This window comes from Megascapheus bottae, chromosome 4 (genome assembly GCF_031878675.1).
Source record: "Megascapheus bottae isolate mThoBot1 chromosome 4, mThoBot2.hap1, whole genome shotgun sequence".
Lineage (NCBI taxonomy): Eukaryota > Metazoa > Chordata > Mammalia > Rodentia > Geomyidae > Megascapheus > Megascapheus bottae.
The window spans coordinates 54,342,204-54,370,149 of record NC_143512.1 but is presented as its reverse complement, the minus strand read 5'-3'; the positions used below and the strand labels follow the sequence as shown (position 1 = coordinate 54,370,149).

The 27,946-nt window shown below is 37.9% G+C and overlaps 1 protein-coding gene and 1 long non-coding RNA gene across 2 annotated transcripts in view; one reads left to right on the top strand and one right to left on the bottom strand.

Moving 5' to 3' along the window:
* Nucleotides 1–27,946, top strand: part of Map3k1 (mitogen-activated protein kinase kinase kinase 1) — a 69,980-nt gene that overhangs the window by 35,230 nt on the left and 6,804 nt on the right. Inside the window, exons 2-18 of the mRNA XM_090331925.1 lie at nucleotides 3,512–3,662; nucleotides 7,131–7,331; nucleotides 7,851–8,051; nucleotides 8,538–8,654; nucleotides 9,019–9,167; nucleotides 10,886–11,007; nucleotides 11,827–11,908; nucleotides 12,124–12,292; nucleotides 14,819–15,097; nucleotides 16,896–17,017; nucleotides 19,356–19,447; nucleotides 20,604–20,793; nucleotides 21,075–22,347; nucleotides 22,667–22,819; nucleotides 23,764–23,926; nucleotides 26,397–26,528; nucleotides 27,403–27,545. Coding sequence (XP_090188051.1) covers nucleotides 3,512–3,662; nucleotides 7,131–7,331; nucleotides 7,851–8,051; nucleotides 8,538–8,654; nucleotides 9,019–9,167; nucleotides 10,886–11,007; nucleotides 11,827–11,908; nucleotides 12,124–12,292; nucleotides 14,819–15,097; nucleotides 16,896–17,017; nucleotides 19,356–19,447; nucleotides 20,604–20,793; nucleotides 21,075–22,347; nucleotides 22,667–22,819; nucleotides 23,764–23,926; nucleotides 26,397–26,528; nucleotides 27,403–27,545 — 3,739 coding nt within the window. The remainder of the gene's footprint in view (nucleotides 1–3,511; nucleotides 3,663–7,130; nucleotides 7,332–7,850; nucleotides 8,052–8,537; nucleotides 8,655–9,018; nucleotides 9,168–10,885; nucleotides 11,008–11,826; nucleotides 11,909–12,123; nucleotides 12,293–14,818; nucleotides 15,098–16,895; nucleotides 17,018–19,355; nucleotides 19,448–20,603; nucleotides 20,794–21,074; nucleotides 22,348–22,666; nucleotides 22,820–23,763; nucleotides 23,927–26,396; nucleotides 26,529–27,402; nucleotides 27,546–27,946) is intronic.
* Nucleotides 1–27,946, bottom strand: part of LOC150064473 (uncharacterized) — a 37,511-nt gene that overhangs the window by 7,283 nt on the left and 2,282 nt on the right. The gene's annotated exons all lie outside the window — the stretch shown is intronic.

Genomic DNA, 27,946 nt, shown 5'->3' with positions numbered 1-27,946 from the left:
TAGAGGTAAAACCACATGTATTGCCTTGTTGGAGCTTGTTGTTGATAAGGAAGGGAAAAAAGGAGGGATGCCTCACAAATGGCAGTGATCTCTTTGGAGGAAAAGTACAAAGGTTAGGAAAGAACAGAACTAGGTATTCCTAATTGAGACCCAGAAGGTGTCTGAGGAGTTAAGGAAAGTAAATAGGCACTGAAGTAGGAGAACAAGAAACTACCTGTGCAAAAAGAAGCCCTGATCAGGACAGATCCTGGAATTCTGGGAGGTGGGTGATAACTCATATCTTTTGAAATTATTCTAAGCCCAAAGGGAAGCTAATATATCCCCCTTCCCCGCCACACACACACCAGTCATGGACTCTGGGCCTGGGCATTGTCCCTAAGCATTTCAGCTCAAAGCTACCACACTATCCCTGGAGCCACAGCACCACTTCCGGTTTTCTAGTCGTTAATTAGAGATGAGTCTCGGGGTCTTTAGCAGGCTGGCTATTAGATTTTTAAAGGGGAGGTGATCCTGGTGACTCTGTGAGGCCTGGAGGAGACAGAAATAAAAGCCCAAGAGAAGTAGCTCCCTAGGAGCCTGTTGCTAGTACACACCATGTAAGTTAGCAACTCAGCCTGGTACAATGTGAGGTAAAGATATATTTTTATAACTTTGCTTTATAATTACAGTATTTTGGCTGGGCATGTCAGTGTATTCCTGTAATCCCAGCACTCTGGAGGCTGAAACAGGATTATAAATTCAAAGTCAGGCTCAGCTAAGTAACAAGGCTCTATTTCTAAGTATTATAGGATTTTCTTAAGGAAAGGAAGAGGGAAATCATGCAGACTCTTTGGTCTGTTTGTATCATCTAAGGAGGCCTATGACAGTGTCTGAGTGGGGGTCAGAAACAGATGTTGAAAATGCAGACCCTCTTGAAATAGATTGGGGAAGAAGAGACATGCCAACCAGCGGGCAAAGATAAGAACCTTCCTCTGGGAGTTCAGGAACTTCTGGTAATAAAATATCCTGAAGTTATATCATCACTGACCTGAGAACCCTAACACACCTAAAACATGGTTGCCCAGAGGGGAAGAGTTTGCTCCTCATGCAAGAGAACTATAAGTGAAGTTGAGTTTGCATTTAGCTCAATAAAGTAGCTGCCTGTAAATCTAAGATTTCCTTCAGTAAGTATTTACTAAGGAGGATGAATTTTTTTTGGGGGGGGGGTGGGTCATGGGGCTTGAACTTGGCCTGGGTGCTGTCCCTGAGCTCTTCAGCTCAAGGCCACCTCCCTAACCCTTGAGCCACAGCTTCACTTCTAGTTTTCTGGTGGCTAACTGGAGATGAGAGTCTCATGGACTTTAGTGCCCATGCTGGTTTTGAACTGGGATCCTCATATCTCAGCTTCCTGAGTAGCTAGGATTACAGGCGTGAGCCGCCATGCCCAGCTAGGATGAATTGTTTTAGCAAAATATTTCTTTCTACGTCATTCTGTACCTCCACTCCTTCCTTTTTTTCACATTCCTTCTTCTTCCTTTTCTTGTCCTCTGTCTCCTTTTCCCTCCTGAGTCTCTTCCTTCTTCCCTCTTACTTTTTCCTTCAGATACTCCTAATATTTATATAGTATAATCAAAGCATGATAAATAACCGAACACTTCCAAATAAACAATAATTTTTAAAAGAACAAGGAAAAGGAGGAAGAGTCAGAGAATCTGCCACCAGTTGTGATATTTCATACCTGGAATCTTTAGCTGCTATGCCTGGTTCAAAGCCATCCAGGCAAAAAAGATTTGTGAGACTATTCCAACCAGTAAGTACTAGGTGTGGTGTGTGTCTGTCATGCCAGATGTATAGGAAGTGCAAATTAGGATTATGATCTAGCTGGCAGGATATAAACACAAGACACAGCTTGAAAAACGAATGAACTGGAGAGCACTTGCTGGATACTGAGTTCAAATCATAGTGTCTCAAAAAGCATATACGCAATTCTTTCCTAGTTCATATTCCTTCCTATGTGAGTTTTTCTGTGCAGCAGAATTTGTCCTGTGTAGTCTTAAAGTGCACTTGAAAGATGTAAATAAAAAGTTTTATGCTCTTTGTGGTCCTGAAATTATGTAAACCAGTCTCTGATACTCTCCATAGTACTGATATTACATTGAAATTGGTTACTGATTTCCATTGTAGTACCTATATATTTAGTTTTAATTAATAAGGTTTTTTTTTAACCCTGTTTCTCTGAATATACTACTGCAGTCATTACCACTTAGAATATTCCTTAGTGGAGTTTGAATTTGCCTTTTTAGTTGCATCATGATTACCATATCTGGTAGTTCCATTAATATTTCCTTTCCCAATCTCTGTAGAAAGTTATTATTCTCTAACCTTATAGACTTTCCTATATTATTGAAGTGAGCATAGTAAGCTTTGTATTTTTAAAAGTTAATTCTCTATTGCATACAGGGCACTTAGACTATTTAATTTAGCACTAGATAACATTAAAGTTAATATCCAAAAAAAAACCCAGTTAATTTTCAGCATATAGTTTAACTGTTTCCTTATGAACCAAGCATTTAAATCTGCATTTGGGGGGTGTGTGTGGGTGTGTGTACACATGTATATATTAAAAATAGTGATTTTTCTGAGAATCATTTCTAGAGATTATTCTATCTGATAATTCAACATTATATAATGAAGTAAAGTTCCAGATGTTTGTATTGGATAATTTTTACTCTGTAGATATGAAGTACCCACAAGTGACTTGTCCTAAAACTGTTATTTAAGGAAAATGTAGATTTTAGATATTTAATTAATTTTTACCTAGCTTATTAAAAATTGAACTCATTTTAGAAAATGAACACACTTGCCAGAATCCATCTGTACTGACATAAATTATTAAAACTCTTAAAAGAGTAGATTTTTGTCCATTTTATAAATGCATAAATTAGAAACGTAGTCTTCTGGAATATATTTGTATAGTATATAAGCTTAATGCTTATGACGCATTACAGTAACTGTCTGGAATTAAAGGTCCACATTAATACTATTAATAAACCTTCAACTTGTACAACTTCTTTTTTATTGTAATTAATAAAAGGGTTACATGATATTTGCCAGATAGAAGGCGCATTAATTCACATACATTAATACCCTTTCACATGTCTTTGTCCCCATTACCCTCCTCCCCACCTCATCTTGTTTTCCCCCTTCCCTATCCAATTTCAAATAACCAAAAACTTGTACAACTTCTATATCTATATATTATTAAAGTTCAACAGCATAATACTTTATAATTTACAGTATTTTCATAACTCGCTGAAATCTTCTGGGGGTTTTAGCAGCTATCATTTTGGTTGAGTATTTGTTAAAAGTACAAACCATACTGTGTTATTTGGGTTTGTTTGTTTGTTTTTGTGCCAGTCCTGGGGCTTGAATTCAGGGCCTGGGCAGTGTCACACTCCCAGACCTCTGTTTGGTTTTGGAAGTTATTTTTCCTATGTAATTATTTATTCTCCTTATTTCTCCTCTATTTTAGTCGTGAGATGGAGAATAAAGAAACTCTGAAAGGGCTACACAAGATGGATGATCGCCCAGAGGAGCGGATGATCAGGGAGAAGTTGAAGGCAACCTGTATGCCAGCCTGGAAGCATGAGTGGTTGGAAAGGAGGAACAGGAGAGGCCCTGTGGTGAGTAGCCTGGGTGCCCGCAGGAGGGAGGCTTCCAGGGCAATGGAAACCAGCAAAATAAGCCCTCTGTACTTTTGCTTCTTCATTTGAAATGCAGTACTTTCATTAGCTGCATGTTCTGGCCACTTGAAATAAATCATAAGCTGTTCAAGAGATTTAAACTGTTATAGAAACTTTTAACTAGTTGGTGGAGAACTGGTAAATCTTTTAGCAACACTGCCCTCTAATGTGAGTAAGTAAAAACCTTTTACTTGAGTTCAGCCCATTCTGACTTAAAGCAAATTTGCTACTTTATATTAGATGTGTTATCTCTAAGATCGAAGGAGGAGCCTAATTCCAGAAATTTTCCAGAAAAGCAAACGAATAAATTAAATTAACAACGGGATTGAAGATAAATTAAAAGAATCGCTAGATGTCTAAGTTATGCAAAACAGGAATACATTATCCTTTGCCCTGGTTCAAGTTTAAGAGTAGCATTGTGATGCTTGCTGCCTGCAGCTATTCAAGAAGCTGGGATCTGAGAATTGCAGTTTGAAGCTAGCCTGGGTAGGAATGAGACTCTTATCTCCAGTTAAACAGCAAACAAGCCATCAGTGCTCAAGGACAGCACCCAGGACCTGAGTTCAAGCCTCAGGACCAGCACAAATACAGAGAAGTATTACACGGTGTGATTCTACAGTCCTACAAAGAAGTTTCCTCACTATTTTATACCAGGATATTTCTTCATGTTTTTTGTTTTTGTTTTAAACAGAAATGGCAACATGAGATTTATCTAAACTCTGACACGGATCTAAACTCATACCAAATGATCCTCTAGGTCTCTACATGGGCCTAGTTATTTAAATTTAATTTAACATAAAAGTAAATACTGAATTCCTTAGTCCGACTAACCACATTCCAAATGCTTTACCCTCATGTATCTAGTGACTGCCTAGGACAAGTGGTCCCATCTCACAGTCTGTTGGAGGTCTAGCAATACCTAGACTCTGTTTAAACGTCTCAGAGCCCTTGAAGCTTCACACATGCCTCATGGAACTGCAGTCTGTTAGGTGTAGCCTGCTCCGTGATTCTAATTTGAACCTATGGAACTATAGAGAATAAGTGGATGTTACCTACATGTTGGGCTACTAGGGCACATATAAGTTCTTTTCCTCCCAACTAAGTTTTTGTGTATGTTGTTCACATGTGGTATATGATGGAAAAATCAAAGACTTAATCTTAGAGTCTTGAGGTAGTAGAGTTAGAGATAGCTACTAAATAGGTATAAGGGACTGTTAAATAATAAATGGTGCTCCTCCAGCTCCTATAGCTGAGTTATTCGAATAGAGCCCAACTCCTTTGAGAAATCACAACATGGTATATGTACAGAGAAGCCAGCACTTATCCTTTGTTTCAGAAGAATTAACTTCCTTTTTCTAAGGCTGAGTTTGGGGGGGTTTTTTGTTTGTTTCTTCTCATTGCCCACCTTCCTGCATATTTTTGAGTACCCTTTCTGTGTAACTAGAACAATAAATGAAAAGGGAAGAGGTTAGAATAAGATATATAACATATATATTTTTTTTTATTTTTATTTTTTTTTTGCCAGTCCTGGGGCTTGAACTCAGGGCCTGGGCACTGTCCTTGGACACTTTTTGCTCAAGACTAGAGCTCTACCACTTGAGCCACAGCACCACTTCTGGCTTTTTTCTGTGTATGTAGTACCAAGGAATCAAACTCAGGGCTTCATGCATGCCAGGCAAACACTCTTACCACTAAGCTATACTCCCGGCCCCACACACATAACATATATTCTTAAGATTAATCTGCGTTTTATATTTGACAGATTCAAACTATCCTTAAGAAGTTTACTGTCTACTTGTGAAAGAAGTCTTAGTGAAATAACTGTTTAAATGTTTTTATTATGTTTTATGAAGTAACATAAAAACCTTCTTGAAACTTATGAAATAAATTTTCAAATGGGAAACCACCACATATACATAGTAATTAAAGTCAAAACACTGGTGATTCATACCTATAATCCTGGCTACTCAGAAGGCTGAGATCTTAGGATCATAGCTTGAAGCCAGCCTGGCTAGGAAAGTCAGTAAGATTCTTATCATCAATTTAGCATGTGTGCACATGCGCACGTGCATACGAACACACGCGTGCGCGCGCGCGCACACACACACACACACACACACACACACACCAGAAGTGGAGCTCTGACTCAAGTGGCAGATTATTAGCCTTGAACAGGAAGCTCAGAGACAGTGCCCAGGCCCGGAGTTCAAGTCCCAGTTTACACACACACACACCTAAAGTAATATATGAAGTACTATAAACCACTTTATAGCTAGATACCCAGTGTGTGGATTGTTCAGGAGAGTAATAAGGAATTAGGAAAAAGAATGTCAGGCTGGTAGAGGGTGGAGAGAAAATTATGAAAGATAAGATTTCAATCAACTCTTAAAAAATAAATGATGGGCCACAAGTTTGTTCTAGTGGTAGGGTGCTTGCCTAGCATGTACCAAGACCCAAGGTTTGATTCCTTGGCACCACATACATAGAAAAAGCCAGAAGTAGTGGTGTGGCACATGTGGTAGAACTCTAGCCTTGGGATAGCCCAAGGACAGTGCTTAGGCCCTGAGTTTAAGCCCTGGGCAAAACCAAAAAAGGATGAATGAGTTTCCTCATGTGAAGTTGTGCTATCTGGGCAGGGCTGCTGTTGCACAGAAGTAGAGGGAGGAAGCCCACAAAGATGTGCTAGATTTCAACCATACTAAGACTGCAGTTTTGCCTTATATCCATAGCTAGATTGATCTTTGAGCCCTAAAACATTTCTGTATGTTGAGGTAAGCCATGTAAACTACATTTCTGCTTGTAATTAGTCTTTAAACTTATAGCATCTTTCAACTTCATTCCATAAATCAGTGGTAGAAATTAGTTTTTAAATTTATGTACAAACTTGTGGTTGTTGATTTTGAATGTTAAATGAGTTGGGAAATTTGATAACAGGTAGTATATAAAACTTTATACGATTAAACTAGTATAAACCCTATAGGACTGAGATTTATGTAAGTAAAATATTAGCATTATTATTGACTTATACCAAATAGAATTTGGTCTATTATATATGTTTGTATTAAGTTTTTAAATTTTTTTTTCTTGAACTCAGGGCCTGAACACTGTCCTTGGGCTTTCCTCAAGGCAAGTGCTCTACCACTTGAGCCATAGCACTACTTCTAGCTTTTCTATATATATGGTACAGACGAATCAAACCTAGGTTTTCATGCATGCTAGGCAAGCACTCTCAAATCAATGAGATAGGAAGATATAGGAGAAAATGATAATGACCCAAGATGCATTGTACTCACAAACTGCCATGGTGAATTGAAATTGAATTATGTGCAGCTATGTAAGTAAGGCAAATAAAAATATCTATACTTTCATATTTTTAAATATTCAAAATATTGAATACTTCCAATGCAGGTGGTAAAACCAATCCCTATTAAAGGAGATGGATCCGAAATGACTAGCTTGGCAGCCGAGTCTCAAGGAGAAGGCCGGGCCAGTACCACTTCACCAGCCCCCAAGGGCCGAAGGAGCCCATCTCCCAGCAGCTCCCCATCAGGTCGTACAGTGAAATCAGAATCTCCAGGAGTAAGGAGAAAACGAGTTTCCCCAGTGCCTGTAAGTAAACAGTTTGTAGTGTATAGTGCTATCCTATCTCAACACTGCTTATAAACATACCTGCTTAAAAGTGTTAAAATGTATTCTAGTAAGTTGTTTTGAGGAAGAATATATGGTAAAACTTGGGAAGAGCTTCTGTCTACATAGAAGCCAGAAAGTTGGATAGTTTTTGCCTTTAGATAGTACTTTTGCCTGCTTATGGTGTTTCTTCTCCACACTTTAATTTCGGTTTACTCAATATGTTTCAAGGAATTCAGCTGTTTACAGAATAATTTATCAATTACAGTTGTCTTTCTCTGCCCTAGTTGTGGGGATGACTAAGATGCTAAAAGCCCTCCCAGGACAAGTTTGTCAAACAACAATATTTTGCCTGACATTGTTTCATTGTACTTTACACACTGGTGTAGCTTTGCAGAATTTAATCTGCTATGTGACTCTCTAATATGACCCTTTTGTTGTGTTTGTTTCTTACCAAGAAGTAAAAAAGTTACCTAATCCAAACCAATATTGTGAATAAAGTTTCAGAGCGGCAGAACCACACCACCTCGAAGAGCCCCTTCTCCAGATGGCTTTTCCCCATACAGCCCTGAGGAGACCAGCCGTCGCGTGAACAAAGTGATGCGGGCCAGGCTTTACTTATTACAGCAAATAGGACCCAACTCCTTCTTAATTGGAGGAGATAGCCCTGACAATAAATACCGCGTGTTTATTGGGCCACAAGTAGGTTTTGTCACTATTTACACTTACTAACTTGATTTACCTGTAAGGTTCTTTTTGTTGTTTTGTTCTTTCTAGTGTTGGAGATTAACCCCAAGAACTTGACCATTCTATGCAAATGTTCTACCACCAAGCCATATACCAAACCCTTTAAATAAGTTCTTAAACTGAGACCAGTTCATTCCCTTTAGTAAACAAAAGTGAATTTCAATGTATTATGGGCAAGTAAATATTTTCTTAGATGTATTTATGAAGTTTTTATTGGGATAGTACCTTAAGTAGGATAAATTTTATCTACTTAATATTAAGTTCATTGAAAATAAGAGATAAATTCCTAGAACTAACACACTTATATGAGGATAATGAAGATTGTAAATTAGAAGAAACTTCAGTAAAATAAACTTTGACAACAAAACAAAGTGATCAGCTTAGAATTTTTAATCAAATGACAGGTTTATTAATGCAGAGGCTTTTCTCTGACTTCTTCAGAACTGCAGCTGTGGGCGTGGGACATTTTGTATTCATCTGCTGTTTGTTATGCTCCGGGTGTTTCAGCTAGAACCTTCAGACCCCATGTTATGGAGAAAAACTTTAAAGAATTTTGAGGTAATTTTGAAAATAAACGTTATGGGTAAAATTGGTAGCAAATTTTTATGGTACATTTCCTGAAATTTTTCCTGGAGCACTAAATTTAAATAGATTAACATTTTGAAGGTGTAACTGAACCTTTTAAAAATGTTTCTCTTATAATTTATTGAAGGATAACCTTTTTCCTTCTAAATTGAGAAACACTAACCTTATATAAAAATAACTGTCCTTTGTAAACTACATGTGTTATTTTGAATCTCTTCTGTTAAATCAGCTTTATTAAAAATGTATGCAAATAAAGATGAATAATTCAACCCCTAAAACTCTTTATATGTATAATTGTGCCTCATTTATCATTGACACTGTCTTTTTTCAATGACAGGTTGAGAGTTTATTCCAGAAATATCATAGTAGACGTAGCTCGAGAATCAAAGCTCCATCTCGTAACACCATCCAGAAGTTTGTTTCACGTATGTCCAACTCTCACACATTGTCCTCATCTAGTACTTCTACATCTAGTTCAGAAAACAGGTTAGTACTTTTTAAAGAATTAGCATTAATCCAGTGTTGTTTTAATTTTAGGGTTTTAAAATATGTGTGTGTATATATTGTTACATTGCTCAGAATAACTTCATTATTAAATCTTGTAGTTCATATTAAAACTAAGGGTAAAGAATATTGAAGATCATATGAGGACATTTTGTTCTAAAAACTGTAACACTGAAGGAGCAGGCATGGTTGGTTCATACTTACAATTCCAGCTATTCATAAAAAGAGGTGTAGAAGATCATGGTTAGAGACCGGCCTAAGGCAAAGTGTTAACAAAACCTCTTCTCAACCAGTACATATCTGTTGTCCTACCTACTCAAGAGGCCGTACATAGGAGGGTCGTGGTATGAGGTCAGTGTTCAAGGCTTTTGTATCTCTTAACACCAAGGGTCTGTCTGAGAACTAAAGCCTGGAGGCGTGGCTCAAGTGGTAGTGCATTTAACTATGAAGTGCTGAGTTCAAACTTCAGTTCTACCGAGTAAATAACCTATAGCATTGAAAATGGCCTGTTAATTTGTCTGTTTTATGTGGGAAAAAAAAATCAGGTGGTAAATACAAAATAGTAAGTAGCTACTGTCTCCCAATCAAGCAAGAGCGCCAATCCCAAAACAGAAAAGTTGATTTTAGATTTTTTGAAAGGCAACATCTATTTAGCAGTTGAATGTCGCTATGGAAACTGAATCAAGCACCTACAGTCTAGTACCATGCATCCTGAATATTTACTGTTTTCAACAGTTGGTCTCTCCATATATCCACAGAGATCGAGGGTCTGCATGTATACAGTTGTCATCTATCTAGAAAAGTTGGCACCATTTAAAGATTACCTTTTTTATTTTTATTTTTTGCCAGTCCTGGGGCTTGAACTCAGGGCCTGAGCACTCACTGTCCTTACACTTTCTCAAGGCTAGTGCTCCACCGCTTGAGCCACAGCATCACTTCCAACTTTTTCTGTGTATGTGGTACCAAGGAATCAAACTCAAGGCTTTGCGTAGGCTGGCAAACACTGTAGTTCTAGGCCACACTCTGGCCTTTAAAGATTACATATATATATGGTAGAAGCAACCCGACTGTTCATTGATGGATATATGGATTTTTTTCTTATGTGAAAGCCAGACATTGGTGGCTCACTTGTAATCCTAGCTACTCAGGAAGCTGAGCTTAGAGTAACAAAGTTCAAAGCCAATTAAGCAAAAAAAGAAAGAAAGAAAGAAAGAAAATCCTTGAGAGTCTTTAATGAACCGAAAAAATGCTAGGCTGGAGGTATGGCTCCAGTAGTAGAGTGCCAAACATGAGCAAGCAAGACAAATAAGAGTATGAACCCAAGTTGAAGTCTTTATACCAGTGTAAAAAAAATGTGAAGCAGCTAAATACAGTGATGTACATCTTGAATCCCAGCATTTGAGGAGCTAGGAAGAAGGATCTCAAGTTTTAGGGGTACAAATACTTTTTATCAGATTATAAATTATATGTTGAATTGGATTTATAGTAACGACTATGTTCACTCCCCAAATCTACAAATATATGAGTATGTGACTGACTAAAATTTCTGTGTCAGTAGGAGAAAGAAGTATCCTGCAAATAATAGAAGACACTCTTAAACAAGAATTTCTAATTTATGGATTCAAATTGTAAAGAATGATAGTTCTCATTTAGCGTATGGTATACGTCTGTCTTACATTCTTGCTTCCCCTTTCTGATAGCATAAAAGATGAAGAGGAACAGATGTGTCCTATTTGCTTATTGGGCATGCTTGATGAGGAAAGTCTTACAGTATGTGAAGATGGCTGTAGAAACAAGCTGCACCACCACTGCATGTCAATCTGTAGGTGATCTCTCTGTACTCACTCAGCATAGTTGCTCTCTAGCTAACTACCTTGTTTAAGATTGTAATATGGGTTGTGGGGAGATCAGTGACAGCAGGGGAAAAAGTCCATGTCCTAGGTAAAGTTTTCAATAAGTTGGAGTGAGTGATCTTTTAGGAGATGATTTGTGTGAGTAAAGAAATGTGTGTAGTTAGCTGGCTGCTGCTGGCTCCGCTCATATCTGCGATCCTAGCTACTCTGGAGGCTGAGATCTAAGTTTGAAACTAGCCAGGGCAGAGTAGTCCCTATCAGACTCTTATCCCTAATGAACCACTCAAAAACTGGAAGTGGGTCAGTGGCTCAAAGCAGTAGAGTGCTAGCCTTGAACAAAAGAACTCAGGGACAGTGCCTAGCTCTATAACAACAACAAAAACAGGAGAAGAAATATAGAAATATGTGCTGTTATGTGTGATATGATTCATGTGGAAATGGAAGCATGCTTAAAGTTCCAACCTGGAACTTGTACATTGTTGGTAAGAAAGAGAAGACTTGAACAGGCTGAACAGAAAAGGGAATGTCAGAGCAAGTCTGGGAATAGATGACCAGATCAGGTAATCAGGTGGGGCAGAACATTTTGAAAGACAGTAAGCAAAGTACACGTTGTCATAACTAGTGAAAATAGGATTTGTAAAATATATAAGCATCAGAGTAATTTAACCTGCCAATGTTTCATGCTCTCAGATTGCTATATCAGTCCTGCAGTAACCCTTATGAACAGTTGTGACAAATAGTTATGTTAAACATTTACATTTTGTAAAATTTTATTTTTCTTTTTTCAGGGGCAGAAGAATGTAGAAGAAATAGAGAACCTTTAATATGTCCCCTTTGTAGGTCTAAGTGGAGATCCCATGATTTCTATAGGTAATTATTTTGAATTAATGCCATATATAGATACAGATACAGATATAGATATATGTTTTATTTTTAAAAGTGAAATGTTCTCTAGCTAGGGTTGGTGGTGCATGCTTATAATCTCAGCACTTAGAAGGTGGACCAAGAGTATTATAAAAACCATACCAGGCTACAAAGGAAACTGTCTAAAAACAAACAAAAATATGATTCTCAAATCCTTTCAGCCATGAATTGTCAAGCCCTGTGGATTCCCCTTCTTCCCTGCGAGCAGTACAGCAGCAGACTTTGGCTGGATCACAAAGAAGGAATCAAGAGAGCAATTTTAACCTTACTCATTATGGAACTCAGCAGATCCCTCCTGCTTATAAAGATTTAGCTGAGCCATGGATTCAGGTAAGTAGTTCTGGTCCTAATTGTCAAAGAAACCCGTGGAAATTAGTTTGTGTCTATCCCCTGTGCCTCAGTAGTTTATACTGAAGGTTTTTGCTTACTTTAGTCCATTGACAATTTTAATTTTACTTCTGGTGTTAATATTTTTCTGCTTACTGTACAGCGTAAACTTCAAACAGTCTTTGGAATTTCTCATCTCATCTCTAGAAACAACTATAAAAGAAAGAAACTAGAATTTTTCCATGCTTTTTCCAATATTCAGTCCCCATTCTTGCCAAGAAATTCTATCAGATTTCTTACTTGCTGCCACCTTTCTGCATCTCAGGAGCATGTAGTAGGCTCTTTCTGAGAGGTAGCTGAAACAAATGTGGCACTCACCTTGTATTAAGCATTCTTGTTTGTAAGATCAGTCTACAATTGTTTAACCTTCTCCTGATGTTTTTTTTAGCCTTGATACATAAAGGTTTGAGTTACCTGGTTGTTTGCTTTATGATGATTTTCTTGGTTGCTGTGTAGTGTATTACTTAAAAAAAAATAAGATCCATTATTAAAATGTTATTAAATGCTGTTAAATTCATGAATAGATACATTAGTTCACTAAACATCTCTATCGTTAAGATTTCCTTTAACTTTTTGTAAACATTATAAAATTTGGAATTCTCTTATTTCAGCATGTTATGGTCCATTATGGGTTTTGTAAGCAAAACCCATAAAATATGGACATCTTAATTCTTTTATACTACTTAATAAATGGCACTTCATGCCGACCCTCATCAGCTCGTTCAGGAAACCTAAAAGGACTCTTGAGCTGGTTCTTTGCTAGTAGATGTCATTCTTTTAAAGCTGTGGTCTAAACTGGGCGTGGTGGCTCACGCCTATAATCCTAGCTACTCAGGAGGCTGAGATCTGAAGACCAAAGTTCAAAGCCAGCCCTGGCACAAAAGGACCTGAGACTCTTTTCCCCAGAAGTGGGGCTTGTCCCAAGGGGTATGGCTCTTCAGCTCAAGGACAGTGCCCAGGCTGACTTCAAGCCCCATGGTCCACAAAAAAAAATTAAAAAATAAAAATAAAGTTGTGGTCTATTTTTATGTATGCTCTATTTTGATCTATCATATAAGGAATTGGATATCAGGTAAAACAATTAACTCTTGAGGACTTGGGTAGGAAGGGGAGCTTATCCAAATGGTAGTAGGACTTACACATGTGAGTCCTGAGCTGTAACCCTAATACAGAAAGGAAAACCTTTTTATAGTGGTAATGTTTTATTTTCCTTTGTGGTCCCTTTATAACAGAATACATATAGATAAATATATCACCATTTATTTTTCCCTAGACTTGCTTATTCATCACTATACTTGAACTTTTTCATGTGATAAATTATCTTTGATAATAAGTGTGCTTTTAGATAATTGATCCATAATGTCAATACTATTTACTTTTCCATTACATTTCTTTCTTTTTGGGGGGGGGGGGGCGCTGTGGGAGGGAGTATGAGGCTTGAACTTTGGGCCTGGGCGTTGTCCCAGAGCTATTCAGCCAGGCTTGCGCTCTATCACTTTGAGCCACAGCATCACTTCTGGTTTTCTAGTGGTTAATTAAAGAGTCTCAAGGATTTTCCTGACTGGGCTGGCCTTGAACTGTGGTCCTCAGATCTCAGCGTCCTGAGTAGCTAGGATTACAGGCATGAGCCACGGGCAACCAGCTATTTTTCCATTTCTTTAGAGATTCTGAGGCTTCTCAGACATGGTAGTGAGATCTGAAACAGTACGCACATTAATTCTGAGTACAACATTGTCCTTTGCTGATTTTTTTTCTTTTTCTTTTTCTTTTTTTTTTTTTTTTTTGGTTCCTGTACTGGGGTTTGAACTCAGGGTCTGAGCTTGTCGATTTTATAGACTTTTTTTTTCTGTAGTTCTTTTTACTCTACTCACTGTAGCCCCACCTATTTTTTTAGCCTTTTTGAATAAGATCAAAATCAAATGAATATATGCCAGCAGTAAGTACTGCTATCACTCTAAGGGAAGTACTTACTACTCTTATGTTTTAAAACCTCACTTTAGTGCCTATCTTGACTTGGCTCTCGATTTTTCTTAAACTAACAGGAATATAATCTGAAAGATTTTTGTGTGTGTGTACTAGATTTTGAACTTGGTATACTTCTCAGGAGGCATTCTCTCCCTTGAGCCATACTTCTTGGCCTATTTGCTCTAGTTATTACTTTGGATAGGTTCTTGGGTTTTTGGCTGAAGCCAGTTTGGAACCATAATTCTCCTTCCTGTGTCTCCCAGTAACTGGGAAGAGATATGTACACCACCACTCCCAGTTCGTTGGCTAAGATGAGGTCTTGCCAATTTTGTCCAGGATGGCTTTGAACCACAATCCTCCTGATCACCTCCTGAGTAGCTGGGATTTCAGACATGTACCACCAGACCTGGCCCAATTTTTCTTTAATAATAAAAAATTGTAGTTAATTCAACATTAGAGTGTGAGTTCCTTAATTTCTCTTCACATTGTGTTTGTTTGACATAGGTGTTTGGAATGGAACTCGTTGGCTGCTTATTTTCTAGAAACTGGAATGTAAGAGAAATGGCCCTCAGGCGTCTTTCCCATGATGTTAGTGGGGCCCTGCTGTTGGCGAATGGGGAGAGCACTGGAAGTTCTGGGGGCAGTAGTGGAGGCAGCCCAAGCACTGGAGCCTTCAGCGGATCTTCCCAGACCAGCATCTCAGGAGACGTGGTGGAGGCATGCTGCAGTGTCTTATCAATAGTCTGTGCTGACCCTGTCTACAAAGTGTATGTTGCTGCTTTAGTAAGTAGCTTTATTTCCTAACCATATCTTTATGAGTTTTTAATTTTTGAATATTCTATAGACTGTTGTTTTTTCTGTTTTTATTTTTTTTCTATTCAGAAGGCAGCAGTTGTGCATGGTAATGTATGCCTATAATCTCAGCCTTCAAAAGGTTGAGGCATGAGTATTAATGAGTTTGAAGCTAGCCAAAGAAAGCACAATAAAGCTACTTTACCTAATTCTGGAAATTTCAAATATTTGTTTTAGAGTGCAATCCTAAGAAATCACCCTTCTCCATTTAACCTAGTAATTTGAATTTTACTGATTTTAGTCTGTTCAAGTTTTCTCAGGTAGTTTGCTTTTCTCCCCTCAAGTATCACTGTCTTGATATTCATATTTCCTTAAGCAGGTTTCTCGTACATGACTAAAAATACATTATGGGGCAGGAGGTTAAATTTTTAATTTTTTTTTTTTTTTTTTTTACCAGTCCTGGAGCTTGAACTCAGGGCCTGAGTACTGTTCAAGGACACTTTTTGCTCAAGGCTAGCGCCCTGCCACTTGAGCCACAGCACTGCTTCTGGCTTTTTCTGTGTATGTGGTCCTGGGGAATGGAACCCAGGGCTTCATGCATGTTAGGCAAGCACTCTACTACTAGGCCAAACTCCCTGCCCAAATTTTTTTAAATTCTTGATGTGTTGACTTTAAGAATAATTTATGTTCAGTAACAATTTTATTTGATACTTGATTTTTTAATAAACATAAAATTCAGAGCCTTTCAGAGAAGAGGGTTCATTGTCTAACCTGTTAGATGTTTCTTCTCTGAAAATTGGTGGCGGCGGCTGCTGCTACTGCTGCTGCTGCTGCTGCTGCTGCTGCTGCTGCTGCTGCTGCTGCTGCTGCTGCTGCTGCTGCTGCTTCTTCTTCTTCTTCTTCTTCTTCTTCTTCTTCTTCTTCTTCTCTTCTTCCTTATTTCCCCCTTCTTCCTCTTTATTCCCCCCTCTTCCTTCTTCTTCCTTCTTCTTCTTTTTCCTTTTTTCTTCTTCTGTCCCTGAGCTCTTCAGCTCAAGGATAGAATTCTACCACTTGAGCCACACACCACTTCTGGTTTTAATTGGAGACAAGTGTCTCTCAGACTTTACTGACTGGGCTGGCTTTGAACCACAATCCTCAGACCTCAGCCTTCTGAGTAGCTAAGATTACAAGAGTGAACCACTAACGCCTGCCTTAGATGTTATCTTTCTTGAGTGGAATAGACTAATGTATACTTAGTCTTAGACTAATTTCACCTCCATTGTGAGTGTGTCTCTCTCTATATATACCACTTTTTCTCAATTTTAGCACTATTATCCTTGGCCACATAATAATGGTCGAAGACTAGTAGCATCACAGTGCTATCTTAAATGCTATAGAATATTCAATAGCATAATTCCAATATTTATTTACCTGTTAAGATTTTTTATTTGATTTTTTTTTTTTTGTCAGTCCTGGGCTTGAGCTCAGGGCCTGAGCACTGTCCTTGGGTTTTCTCAAGGGTAGAGCTCTACCACTTGAGCCACAGCACCACTCCTAGCTTTTCCAGTGTATGTGGTACAGAGGAATTGAACCCAGGGCTTCATGCATGCCAGGCATGCACTTTATCACTAGGCCACACTGCCACACTTCCAGCCACAGGTCATTGTTTCTTTAACATCACTTTGATTACTGCTGTTTTTTGTTAGGCTCCTCTTCCTACCATTATTTACTTGATAGCTCAGAGTAGATGATTGTCTCTAATTTTTTATAAACATAGTTAAACTAACCCTTAGGTTTTTCTCCTCAGAAAACACTGAGAGCCATGCTGGTATATACACCTTGCCACAGTTTGGCAGAAAGAATCAAACTTCAGAGACTTCTCCGGCCAGTTGTTGACACCATCCTAGTTAAGTGTGCAGATGCCAATAGGTAAGACCTTACTGATGGACTCTGTTTGAAACTGTCTGGTACTAAAAGTTCCTAGCACCAAGCCTATTTGATACAAATATATTCAATGACTGTTTGAAAACTCTTCTCTAGGAAAAGTGAGATTTGAAATTAAAATATAGCACTTAAAGCTCTTAAGAGCTAGAGAAAAAGAAAGCAAAAAGGGAAATGAGGACCAAGACATGAGAAAGGGTATCAATGTATGTGAAGTAATGCACCTTCCATCTGGCGAATGTAACCCTTCTATTAATTACAATAAAAATTATATGGGGGGGAAAAAAAAAGAAGGCAAAAGCCAGACTATCAAACTGAATGGACCTGCATTTCATTGTATAGTTACTATTTCCTTAAACAAAATTTGTAATCTGAAGTCCAGTTGATATGCATACTAGTTGGTACATATTTCCAGAAGGTATCATCTTATTGTAGTGAACGATCAATCATTATACCTCTTTTTGCCTTATCTGGATCAGAAAAGGGCCCCAAGACATTATTTTCAATGTGATAGAATTTTACTGTAACTATGACTTTTTTTTTAAGTTTCATATATTCTTGCAATGTCCTTGAAAATTGATATGAGTTAAGAATAATCCAATCTGGAGAAAAAGATATGAAGTAGAGAAATGTGAGGTGTTGAGACAGTACAAATGCTTTTGAGACTGAGGTTTATTGCATTCTCCCTTTCCATGAAGAAAAAGATCATTTCACTTAGTAAATATAGCAGTTTAGTTGGGCAGTTACCATCTCTTACATCCCAGCAGATCTTGATTGGCAAAAAGTATGAATTCTCAGGCCGGGAGTTTGGCCTAGTGGTTAAAGTGCTTGCCTAGCATGCACGAAGACCCGGGTTCAATTCCTTGGTACCACATACATACAAAAAAAAAAAAAAAGCTGGAAGTGGTGCTGAGGCTCAAGTGGTAGAGCTCTAGCCTTGATAAAGTCCAAGGACAGTGCTCAGGCCCTGAGCTCAAGCCCAGGACTGGCAAAAAAAAAAAAAAAAAAAGTATGAATTCTCCCTTGGTTTCACATAATCTCTGAGCATATGAATTAGTTGCGACATCTCAAAAATTAGGTCCCCTACTTTGACTAGTTTCTTATATCATGGTCTATCTTTTGTTTCATAGGTTCTTTTTTTTTTTTTCCTACATAAGCCTACAGATTTAAAGTACTAGAGATGTCCATGTTGTTTAAACAAAATATATCTGGAAAATTAACAATTATGCTAAATGTTTAGGGAAAATCTTAGCTATTCTCATTATCAAGCTAGGTGATTTTCTGAGAATTTCACTGTTGACATGGCATATGTTGTATTTCTCACTCTACAAACCTCTAAAATTGTTTGCTTAGGTAATAGCTTAGATGATTGGAACTATAAAAAGTATTGTAGATACTTGGAGGATATAAAGGCTTGCATGGCATGGGTAGTTTGTTTTGCTAAAGTGGTACTAGACATCAAACCAGGACCTTTTAACTAGGTGGGCCTCAGACTACTACTGTTCTCCCTCAAGAGTAGCTTGGATTATATGTATGTGTCACTGCAGCCAGACTTCAAGAGTTTCTTAAAGTTCAGTAATAAACATCTCAGAATCAGCATTCTTTTTTTCAGTACTGGGGATTGAACCCAGGGCCTTGGGCATATAAATACTCTACCACTTGTATCATACCAAGCACCTCCTTTTTTAATTGTATTTTATTTGTTGGGGTAATGTATAGAGGGGTTACAGTTACCCAAACCCTTTTTTTAGTGGGTTGAGCACATGGTACTTCAAAAAAAATCTAACTTTACTTGGGCTGGTCTCAAACTTGTGATCCTTTAGACTCCATATTCTAAGTAGTTATGAGATGTGCACCATCCTACCCATCTACATTCTTTTCAACAAGATACAATAATGAAAATAAGACTTTTGCCATGGTTTGATATTTAAATCATTTCTTGCTGCCTTGTAGGCAGCACTAAAGATACTATGTTACTATGTTACTAAATTAGACACAGTAATATTTTTTTGTGTCTGTCATGGGGCTTGAACTCCGGGCATGGGTATTATTCCTGTGCTCTTCAGCTTAAGGCTAGTGCTCTACCATTAGAGCCACAGTGCCACTTCCAGTTTTCTGGTGGTTAATTGGAGATAAGAGTGATTATCAGATTTCCGCCTCCTGAGTAGCTAAGATTACAGGCATGAGCCACTGGCTTAATAATTTTAAAAAGAAATTAAAATTTTATTTTCCACTTTCTCACCTGGTTTCACATTTCTATTCTGACATCAGTGTATACTTTACTATCCTAGTGCCAGAATTGATGTTTGTTTATTTTCATTTTCAGCCGCACAAGTCAACTGTCCATATCAACACTGTTGGAGTTGTGCAAAGGACAAGCTGGAGAGTTGGCAGTTGGTAGAGAGATACTTAAAGCTGGTAATAATTTTTTACTTAAAATTAATGTAGCATGTTAAGATTTCCTTTGCCTTTCTAATCTTATAATCTCTTATGGGAGTATTATGCTATTTTGAATTATTTAGCTTGGACTCTGGGCCTGGGTATTATCCTTTAGCTGAAGAGCTACCATCCTACCCCTTGAGCCACAGTGCCACTTCCTGTTTTCTAGTGTTAATTGGGGGTCTTTAGTGCCCAGGCTGGCTTTGAACCTCGATCCTCAGATTTCAGCCTCCTGAGTAGCTAGGACTACAGGCGTGAACCATCATGCCTGGCTTTGAAATAATTTTGTAAATTGATTTACTCAATTAGCTTGAGTGAATTGATTCACTCATTAGAAATATGAATTAATCTAATGAATTCTTTAAAATAATTCAGAGAGTTGTGGTACTTAATACACAATGGAATTCTATGTTGCCATCAGAAAAAACATCGCCCCATTTGTATGGAAATGGAAAGACTTGGAAAAAAATCATATTAAGTAAGCCAGACCCAAAGGAACATAGGCTCAATGGTTTCCCTCATTTGTAATAATAAGTACATATTGTTGTTCTTAATGCACTGTTACTTCTCTTCTGACAATCTTTGGTTAATCTCATATTGTTACTGTATCTGACTTTGTTACCTGGTATATTGTATATACTTTGATTTTTTGAAATAGGAAAGGGAAGGCAGAAAACAAGATGATTGGAGGGGTAAATAGGGAAAAAACATAAGAAGGTGTATCAATGTGTGAGAAGTAATGCACCAACTTTATAGCGAATGTAACGGTAACCCGTCAATACATTACAATTTTTTTAAAAAGATGATCAAAAATAAATAAATAAAATAATCCTGAGGCCAGAAGTTTGGCCTAGTGATAAGAGTGCTTGCCTAGCATGCATGAAGACATGGGTTCGATTCCTTGGTACCATATACATAGAAAAAAGCCAGAAGTGGTGCTGTGGTTCAAGTGGTAGAGCTCTAGCCTTGAGAAAGCCCAAAGACAGTGCTCAGGCCCTGAGTTCAAGGCCCAGGATGGGCAAATAAATAAATAAATAAAATAATCCAGTTTTTTTTGTTGTTGACCTTATCACTGAATCATTTTGTTTTACATGTTCATATCACTATTTTCTATCATTTACTTTTACTTTTGTAGGATCCATTGGTATTGGTGGTATTGATTATGTCTTAAGTTGTATTCTTGGAAACCAAACTGAATCAAACAACTGGCAAGAACTCCTGGGCCGCCTTTGTCTTATAGATAGACTGTTGTTGGAATTTCCTGCTGAATTTTATCCTCATATTGTCAGTACTGATGTATCACAAGCTGAGCCTGTTGAAATCAGGTGATTTATCTTCTGTAAATATATAACTTTCCTCTTACCCACCATACTAGCTCTCTAAGAATGACATATTTGAGATTTATGAGTCAGAGAGCATAGATAAATTATTTATACCTTAGTATTTAATTAACATAGAACCTAAAGTCTAGGTTATTTAATTTAATTTTTATGGTTGCTTTATTGTGTAATGTATTTTGAAATGTACAAACTACAAATTGTTTTCAATTGGTATATTTTTTCAGTATTTCGACTTGTAAGTAATATGTTTTTATTTTGTTTTTCAGGTATAAAAAGCTGCTGTCCCTTTTAACCTTTGTTTTGCAATCTATTGATAATTCCCACTCCATGGTGGGTAAGCTCTCTCGAAGGATATATTTGAGTTCTGCAAGAATGGTTACTGCAGTACCCAATGTTTTTTCAAAACTGTTAGAAATGCTGAGTGTCTCCAGTTCCACTCACTTCACCAGGATGCGTCGTCGTTTGATGGCTATTGCTGATGAAGTGGAAATTGCTGAGGCCGTCCAGCTGGGACTTGAAGATACTTTGGATGGTCAACAGGACAGCTATTTGCAGGCATCTGCCCCTAACAGCTATCCAGACGACAGTTTCCTTGAGCACACAATTCATTTAGAGAAAACTGGAAAAGGATTACATGCTACAAAGTTGAGTGCCAGTTCAGAAGACATTTCTGACAGACTGACCAGCATTTCAGTAGGACTTCCTAGTTCAGCTACAACAGAACAACCAAAGCCAATGGTTCAAACAAAAGGCAGACCCCACAGTCAGTGTTTGAACTCCCCTCCTTTATCTTCTCATTCCCATTTAATGTTTTCAACTGCATCAACCCCATCTTCATCTGCCCCATCTGTACCAGCTGGCTCTGCAACAGATGTCTCTAAACATAGACCTCAGGGATTTGTTCCCTGCAAAATACCTTCTGCATCTCCTCAAACACAGCGCAAGTTTTCTCTACAATTCCAGAGGAACTATTCTGAAAGCAAAGACTTAGAGAAACTCTCCCCAATCTTCACTCAGTCCAGACCTTTACCCTCCAGTAACATACACAGGCCAAAGCCATCTCGACCTACTCCAGGTAACACAAGTAAACAGGGAGATGCCTCCAAAAATAGTATGACACTTGATCTCAATAGTACTTCCAAATGTGATGACAGCTTTGGCAGTAGCAACAATAGCAGTAGTGCTGTTATACCAAGTGAAGAGACAGTGTTCACCCCGGTAGAGGAGAAATGCAGATTAGATGTCAATACAGAGCTCAACTCCAGTATTGAGGACCTTCTTGAAGCATCTATGCCTTCAAGTGACACAACAGTTACTTTTAAGTCAGAAGTTGCTGTACTCTCTCCTGAAAAGGCAGAAAATGATGATACCTACAAAGATGATGTGAATCATAATCAAAAGTGCAAAGAAAAAATGGAAGCTGAAGAAGAAGAAGCTTTAGCAATTGCCATGGCAATGTCAGCATCTCAGGATGCCCTACCCATAGTTCCTCAGTTACAGGTTGAAAATGGAGAAGACATCATCATTATTCAACAGGATGTAAGTATTGTCATTAAGACACTAGAGAATTTCTTTGGACCATGCTAGCATAAAGCTAATTGATAAGTGCTGCTTTTAAGAAGAGATGAATTAACCAGTGCAAGCAGATTTAACAATAATTTTGTATCATTTAAATAACAGTACAACTAACCTATTTCAAAGACAGTTCTGGTTGATTCCCAAGGGTGTTATTTCCTCGTCATGCATCAGTTGTCAGCATTATTCATTCAGAAGTCAAGTTTGTAAGTGATTTGCAAAAGCACACTAAGAGTAGTATTTTGTCAGACTAATTCCACAAAATCTTCCTGTTTTAATGTAGACACCAGAGACTCTCCCAGGACATACCAAAGCAAAACAACCTTACAGAGAAGATACTGAATGGTTAAAAGGTCAACAGATAGGCCTTGGAGCATTTTCTTCTTGTTATCAGGCACAAGATGTGGGAACTGGAACTTTAATGGCTGTTAAACAGGTAACTATCTAGTGACCATAATGAAGATAATTATTCAAATTACAAAATGAAAAGTATAATGGATATGCCTGTTCATGTGAGAAAACTAAATTTAGGTAGATGTTGCCAAAGTCCCACAAACATCATTAATGCTATTATTATGAGTTGAGGTATAATTATTATGAGATACAATATCAGGGTATACCATATAGATAGTTTGAGGGCTTTTTTTTGTTTGTGCTTTTGATAGTAAAAATAGCATTTCATTCTACTTTCAGCAGTATGCTAGTATAATACTATCTTGCTTCTGTGGTTTGCCGTCTCTAATGACTATGCTTATTAGAATATAAAAACTTTAAAAAGTTTTATTATTTAAATCATACTGATTTTTCTCTGTGATTGGGCATGGAAAAATGCATGTATCTTTTCTATATTTCTTTTTGTATCTATATCATTTTCCTAACATTTCACTGTTTAACCTGTATTTTTATTGTATTTTTGTTGTGTGTTTGTTTTTTGTTTCTTGGGTTTTTTTGTGGGTCATGGGGCTTGAACTCGGCCTGGTCACTGTCCCTGAGCACTTCAGCTCAAGACATCTGCCCTACCTCTGGGCCTGGGTGCTGTCCCTGAGCTCTTCAGCTCAAGGATACCCCCCCTACCCTTGAGCCAAGCCCCACTTCCCGTTTTCTAGTGGTTGATTGGAGATAAGAGTCTCAGGTCCTTTTGTGCCTGGGCTGGCTTTGAACCTTGATCCTCAGATCTCAGCCTCCTGAGTAGCTAGGATTACAGGCGTAAGCCACTGCGCCCGGCTTTTGATGGTTTTTTTAGTAGAAGCACATTGTGTTCGTGAGCACAAATGTCATCTGTTAACAAAGAAACTGATGTGTATGAATTTATTTTAAACGAGGTTGTTCAGAAAACCCAAACAAACCTCAGAATTGAGTTTTATGACTTTATTGAAACAGGTGACATATGTGAGAAACACATCTTCTGAGCAAGAGGAAGTGGTGGAAGCACTGAGAGAAGAGATAAGAATGATGAGCCACCTGAATCATCCAAACATCATTAGGATGTTGGGAGCCACATGTGAAAAGAGCAATTACAATCTCTTCATTGAATGGATGGCAGGTATGCTAATATTTGAAACTGTCTGTAGTAGTATGTAGATTTGGCTTTCTGCTAGTCAGCTCAATACTACCACCCTACCACTTATCCACAGTTCCACTTCTGGTTTTCTGGTGGTTATGTGGAGATAAGAATCTCATGGACTTGAGTGTCCTGACTGGCTTTGAACCTCTGTCCTCAGATCTCAGCCTACTTAGATCTAGATCTTAGCTAGAATTAGCTAGGATTATAGTATGAGCCACTGCACCTGGCTGAACCTTTTAAAAAAAAAAAATTAATTTCAAAAAAAAAAAACAACCTAATTTCAGGGGCTGGGAGTCTGACCTAGTGGTAGAGTGCTTGCCTAGCATGCACTAAGGCCAGGGTTCGATTCCTCAGTATCACATTCATAGAAAAAAAGCCAGAAGTGGTACTGGGGCTCAAGTGGTAGAGTTCTAGCCTTGAGAAAACTCAAAGCCAGTTCTCAAGACTGGCAAAAAAAAAAAAAAAAAAAAGTTTGTTTCTAAAAGCAAATTATTCCTCTAACATAACAGTATAAACTAAAAATATTTTGCCTTTAAATATAATAAAATACTCACTTTCTCTACCTGTTAAATCTTTCTCCTATTTCATGGGGGCAGGAGGAGTTGCAGTGCTGAAGATAATACTTTTAAGGATAATTTTTTATTTGTAATATATAAGATCCCATATTTTCCCCAGTGGCTCTCACCTATATGGACACATTTAAGAAGAGCTTTCCTTTTTTTTTTTTTTTCCAGTCTTGAACTCAGGGCCTGAGCACTGTCCTTGGGCTTTCTCAAGGCTAGAGCTCTAAAACTTGAGCCACAGCACCACTTCTGTCTTTTTCTATGCACGTGGTACCAAGGAATTGAACCCTAGTCTTCATGCATGGTAGGCAAGAACTCTACCACTAGGCCAAACTTCCAGCCCCTTAAGAGTTGTTACATAATATAAAAATGAAATTGCCAGTGCCCGTGGCTTACACCTGTTACCCAAGCTACTCAGAGGATCATGATTAGAAGCCAGCCTGGGTAGGAAAGTGTGTGAGACTCTTACCTCCAGTAAACTGTTCAGAAAAAGCTAGAAGTGGTGTTGTGATAGAGCACTAGTCTTGAGCAAAAGAAGCTCAGGACAAAAAAGCCCAGAGTTCAAACCCCAGGACTGGCAAAACAGTTAATAAAATGTCACAAAATAAGAATGAGGAGGGACATTTGTAATCCCAGCACTTAGAAGGCTGAGGTTTGAGGATCAAGAGTTTGTCAGCCATGGGTGCATAGGAACACTGTCTTAAAAAATAAAAATGAAGGTAAATAGCCAGGCTCTTAGGTGGCTCATGTCTATAATTCTAGCTACTCAGGAGGCTGAGATCTGAGAATCAAGGTTCCTAGCCAGCCTGGGCACAAAAGGACCTGAGACTCTTATCTCCAATTAACCTCTAGAAAATTGGAAGTGGGGCTTGGCTCAAGGGTAGGGAGGTAGCCTTGAGCTAAAGAGCTCAGGGATAGTGCCCAGGCAGAGTTCAAGTCCCATGACCCACTTAAAAGAAATTAATTAAGGTAAATATAAAAACCTTACTAAGATAAATTAGCACTGTCCCAAAAAGGGACAAGGACTTGAACAAGGTCTGTATTTGATTTTATTTTTTGTAAGTAGTGTATGCATTAAGATAAATGATTCAATATGTGATGGATAGAGTTTTAGTTAGCTTTTTGGATTCATGTTACTTAAGAGTGAATTTCTGGGACCAGGAGTTTGGCTTAATTCTGAGCCTCCCAGCTCCTAAATAACCTGTTAGCATTTTTTACTTAAGTCAATAATAATAAAGGTATTTTGTTTATTGTGGGTCATGGGACTTGAACTCGACCAAGGCTACCGCCCTAACCCTGAGCTACAGCCCACTTTGTTTTCTAGTGATGAATTGGAAATAAGAGTCTCCCAGGCTTTAGTGCCTGGGCTGGCTTTGAGATCCTCAGCTCTCAGCCTCCTGAGTTAAGTGGGATTACAGGCATAACTGTTCCATGCCTGGCTTGGAACAGTTAATTTTTAAACCATTTGGAAGTCATGACTGTCTGGTGAACTAATTTCTTGGAGGTTCTGTAAAAATGTCTCCTCGTTTTTTATTTTTCATTTTGCAGTACTCGGATTGAGCTCTCAGGGTCTTGTACTTGGCTTCCCAGTCCTAGGCTTTCCATTTTTTTTTTTTTTCAGGTAAAGTCTTATGTTGTTGCCCAGGCCAGCCTCAAATTTAGAATCCTTTTATCTCTGTCTCCAGAGTAGCTGGGATTACAGGTGTGTACCACCATGTTCATCCCCTGAATAATAAAGTTTTACAGGACACAAAATCATTTTTACTTCTAAAGTAGTGTATACAACATTTCAAATGCAAATTCAAACTTAGGTAGTACAAACTTAAGAAACGAAAGTATTACAAGCTATCTCAATTCTGGCTATTGTTTTGTATTTGACCTTTCAGGAGGATCTGTAGCTCATCTCCTGAGTAAATATGGAGCTTTCAAGGAATCTGTGGTTATTAACTATACTGAACAGTTACTTCGTGGCCTTTCATATCTCCATGAAAATCAAATCATTCACAGAGATGTCAAAGGTAAGAAAATAAATGTAATTTTAAAACAGGTTTACTTGAGAGTTCCTAACAGGTTTAAACTACAAGACTGTTTCCTTGAATAACTCAAGCCACTGGAACTAAAAGGACCCTTAGAGGTATTCATCTGCCTTTGTCATTTTATAGAGCATTGTATTCAATCCAGCAAAGCCTGTGACTTTTCCGTAGTTTTACCACTATTTGATAGCAAAAGGCATAAGGCCAGGTCTCCACTAATTCTGTAATTTCTCTTCATGCTATTAGTGACTCCCTGAAAGTTCCTATTTCTAGTTTGACTGAATTAATTAAACATCATAACTTGTGTTTAAAAAAAAAATCCTGCCAAATCTTTGGTAGTTCAGTTTATTTGTATTAGAGGTAACTTTGGTTTTCCTTCACCAATCTCTTCAGCTAGCACTTGACATAGTACATTGAGGGAAGCAATGTTAAAGGAGCTTTTATTATTATTATTATTATTATTATTATTGTCACATTTTACTTATGAATGTTTACTTTGAATTGGTCTAGATCAAGGTATTTCAACAAAATTTTGTAACATCGGAATTTTTAAGATTTTGTTGAAAATCACTACACTGAAGGTTTTCAGTAGTTACTTTTTAAAGGTTCTCTGTGTCTCTGCCCTGATCTCCATATGCCTTATGACTTTGGTTTCCAGACTTTGCTTGAGGTGTAGATGTTACTTCCACCAGAGGTGAAGAGAAAAAGGGAAAAGAGAAGATAATGGCTTTCTCTGAACTTTTAAGATGCATCCCACTTCTTTCCTCGTCCTATATCATAAATGTAATTTTACTAGTTTTTTAGTCTATCCTTATTTTTGCTTTTAACAAGCAAGGTTATTTGCTATTTCTTTTGACAGGTGCCAACTTGCTAATTGATAGCACAGGTCAGAGGCTGAGAATTGCAGACTTCGGAGCAGCAGCCAGGTTGGCATCTAAAGGAACTGGTGCAGGAGAATTTCAGGGACAATTACTTGGAACAATTGCATTTATGGCACCTGAGGTGAGAAGTAGCTTTGAACAGGAAAAAGAAAGTATTTTGAGTTCCTTGTGACAGCATTGTACCCAACTGTCTGTGGCCATAAAACTAGTCCTACAAATGTAGGACTTAGTCCTAGCTTTTCCATCCTCATCTTGATAAAATTCTAAAAATGTGTTTTATTTGTTGGTACTAGGTTTTCAATTCAGTGGTTCTCATTTGCTGAGCAGGTGCTCTTATCATGGAACATGCCTCCAGTTAAAAGATACATTTTAAAAGATTTGCTTAAAGGCCACTTCTAGCAAAGAAAGACACATAAAAGAAATACTTTAAATTTACCGTGCAGGCTGGGGCACTAATGGCTCACACCTATAAATCCTAGATACTCAGGAGGCTGAGACCTGAGGATCACAGCCTGGGCAGGA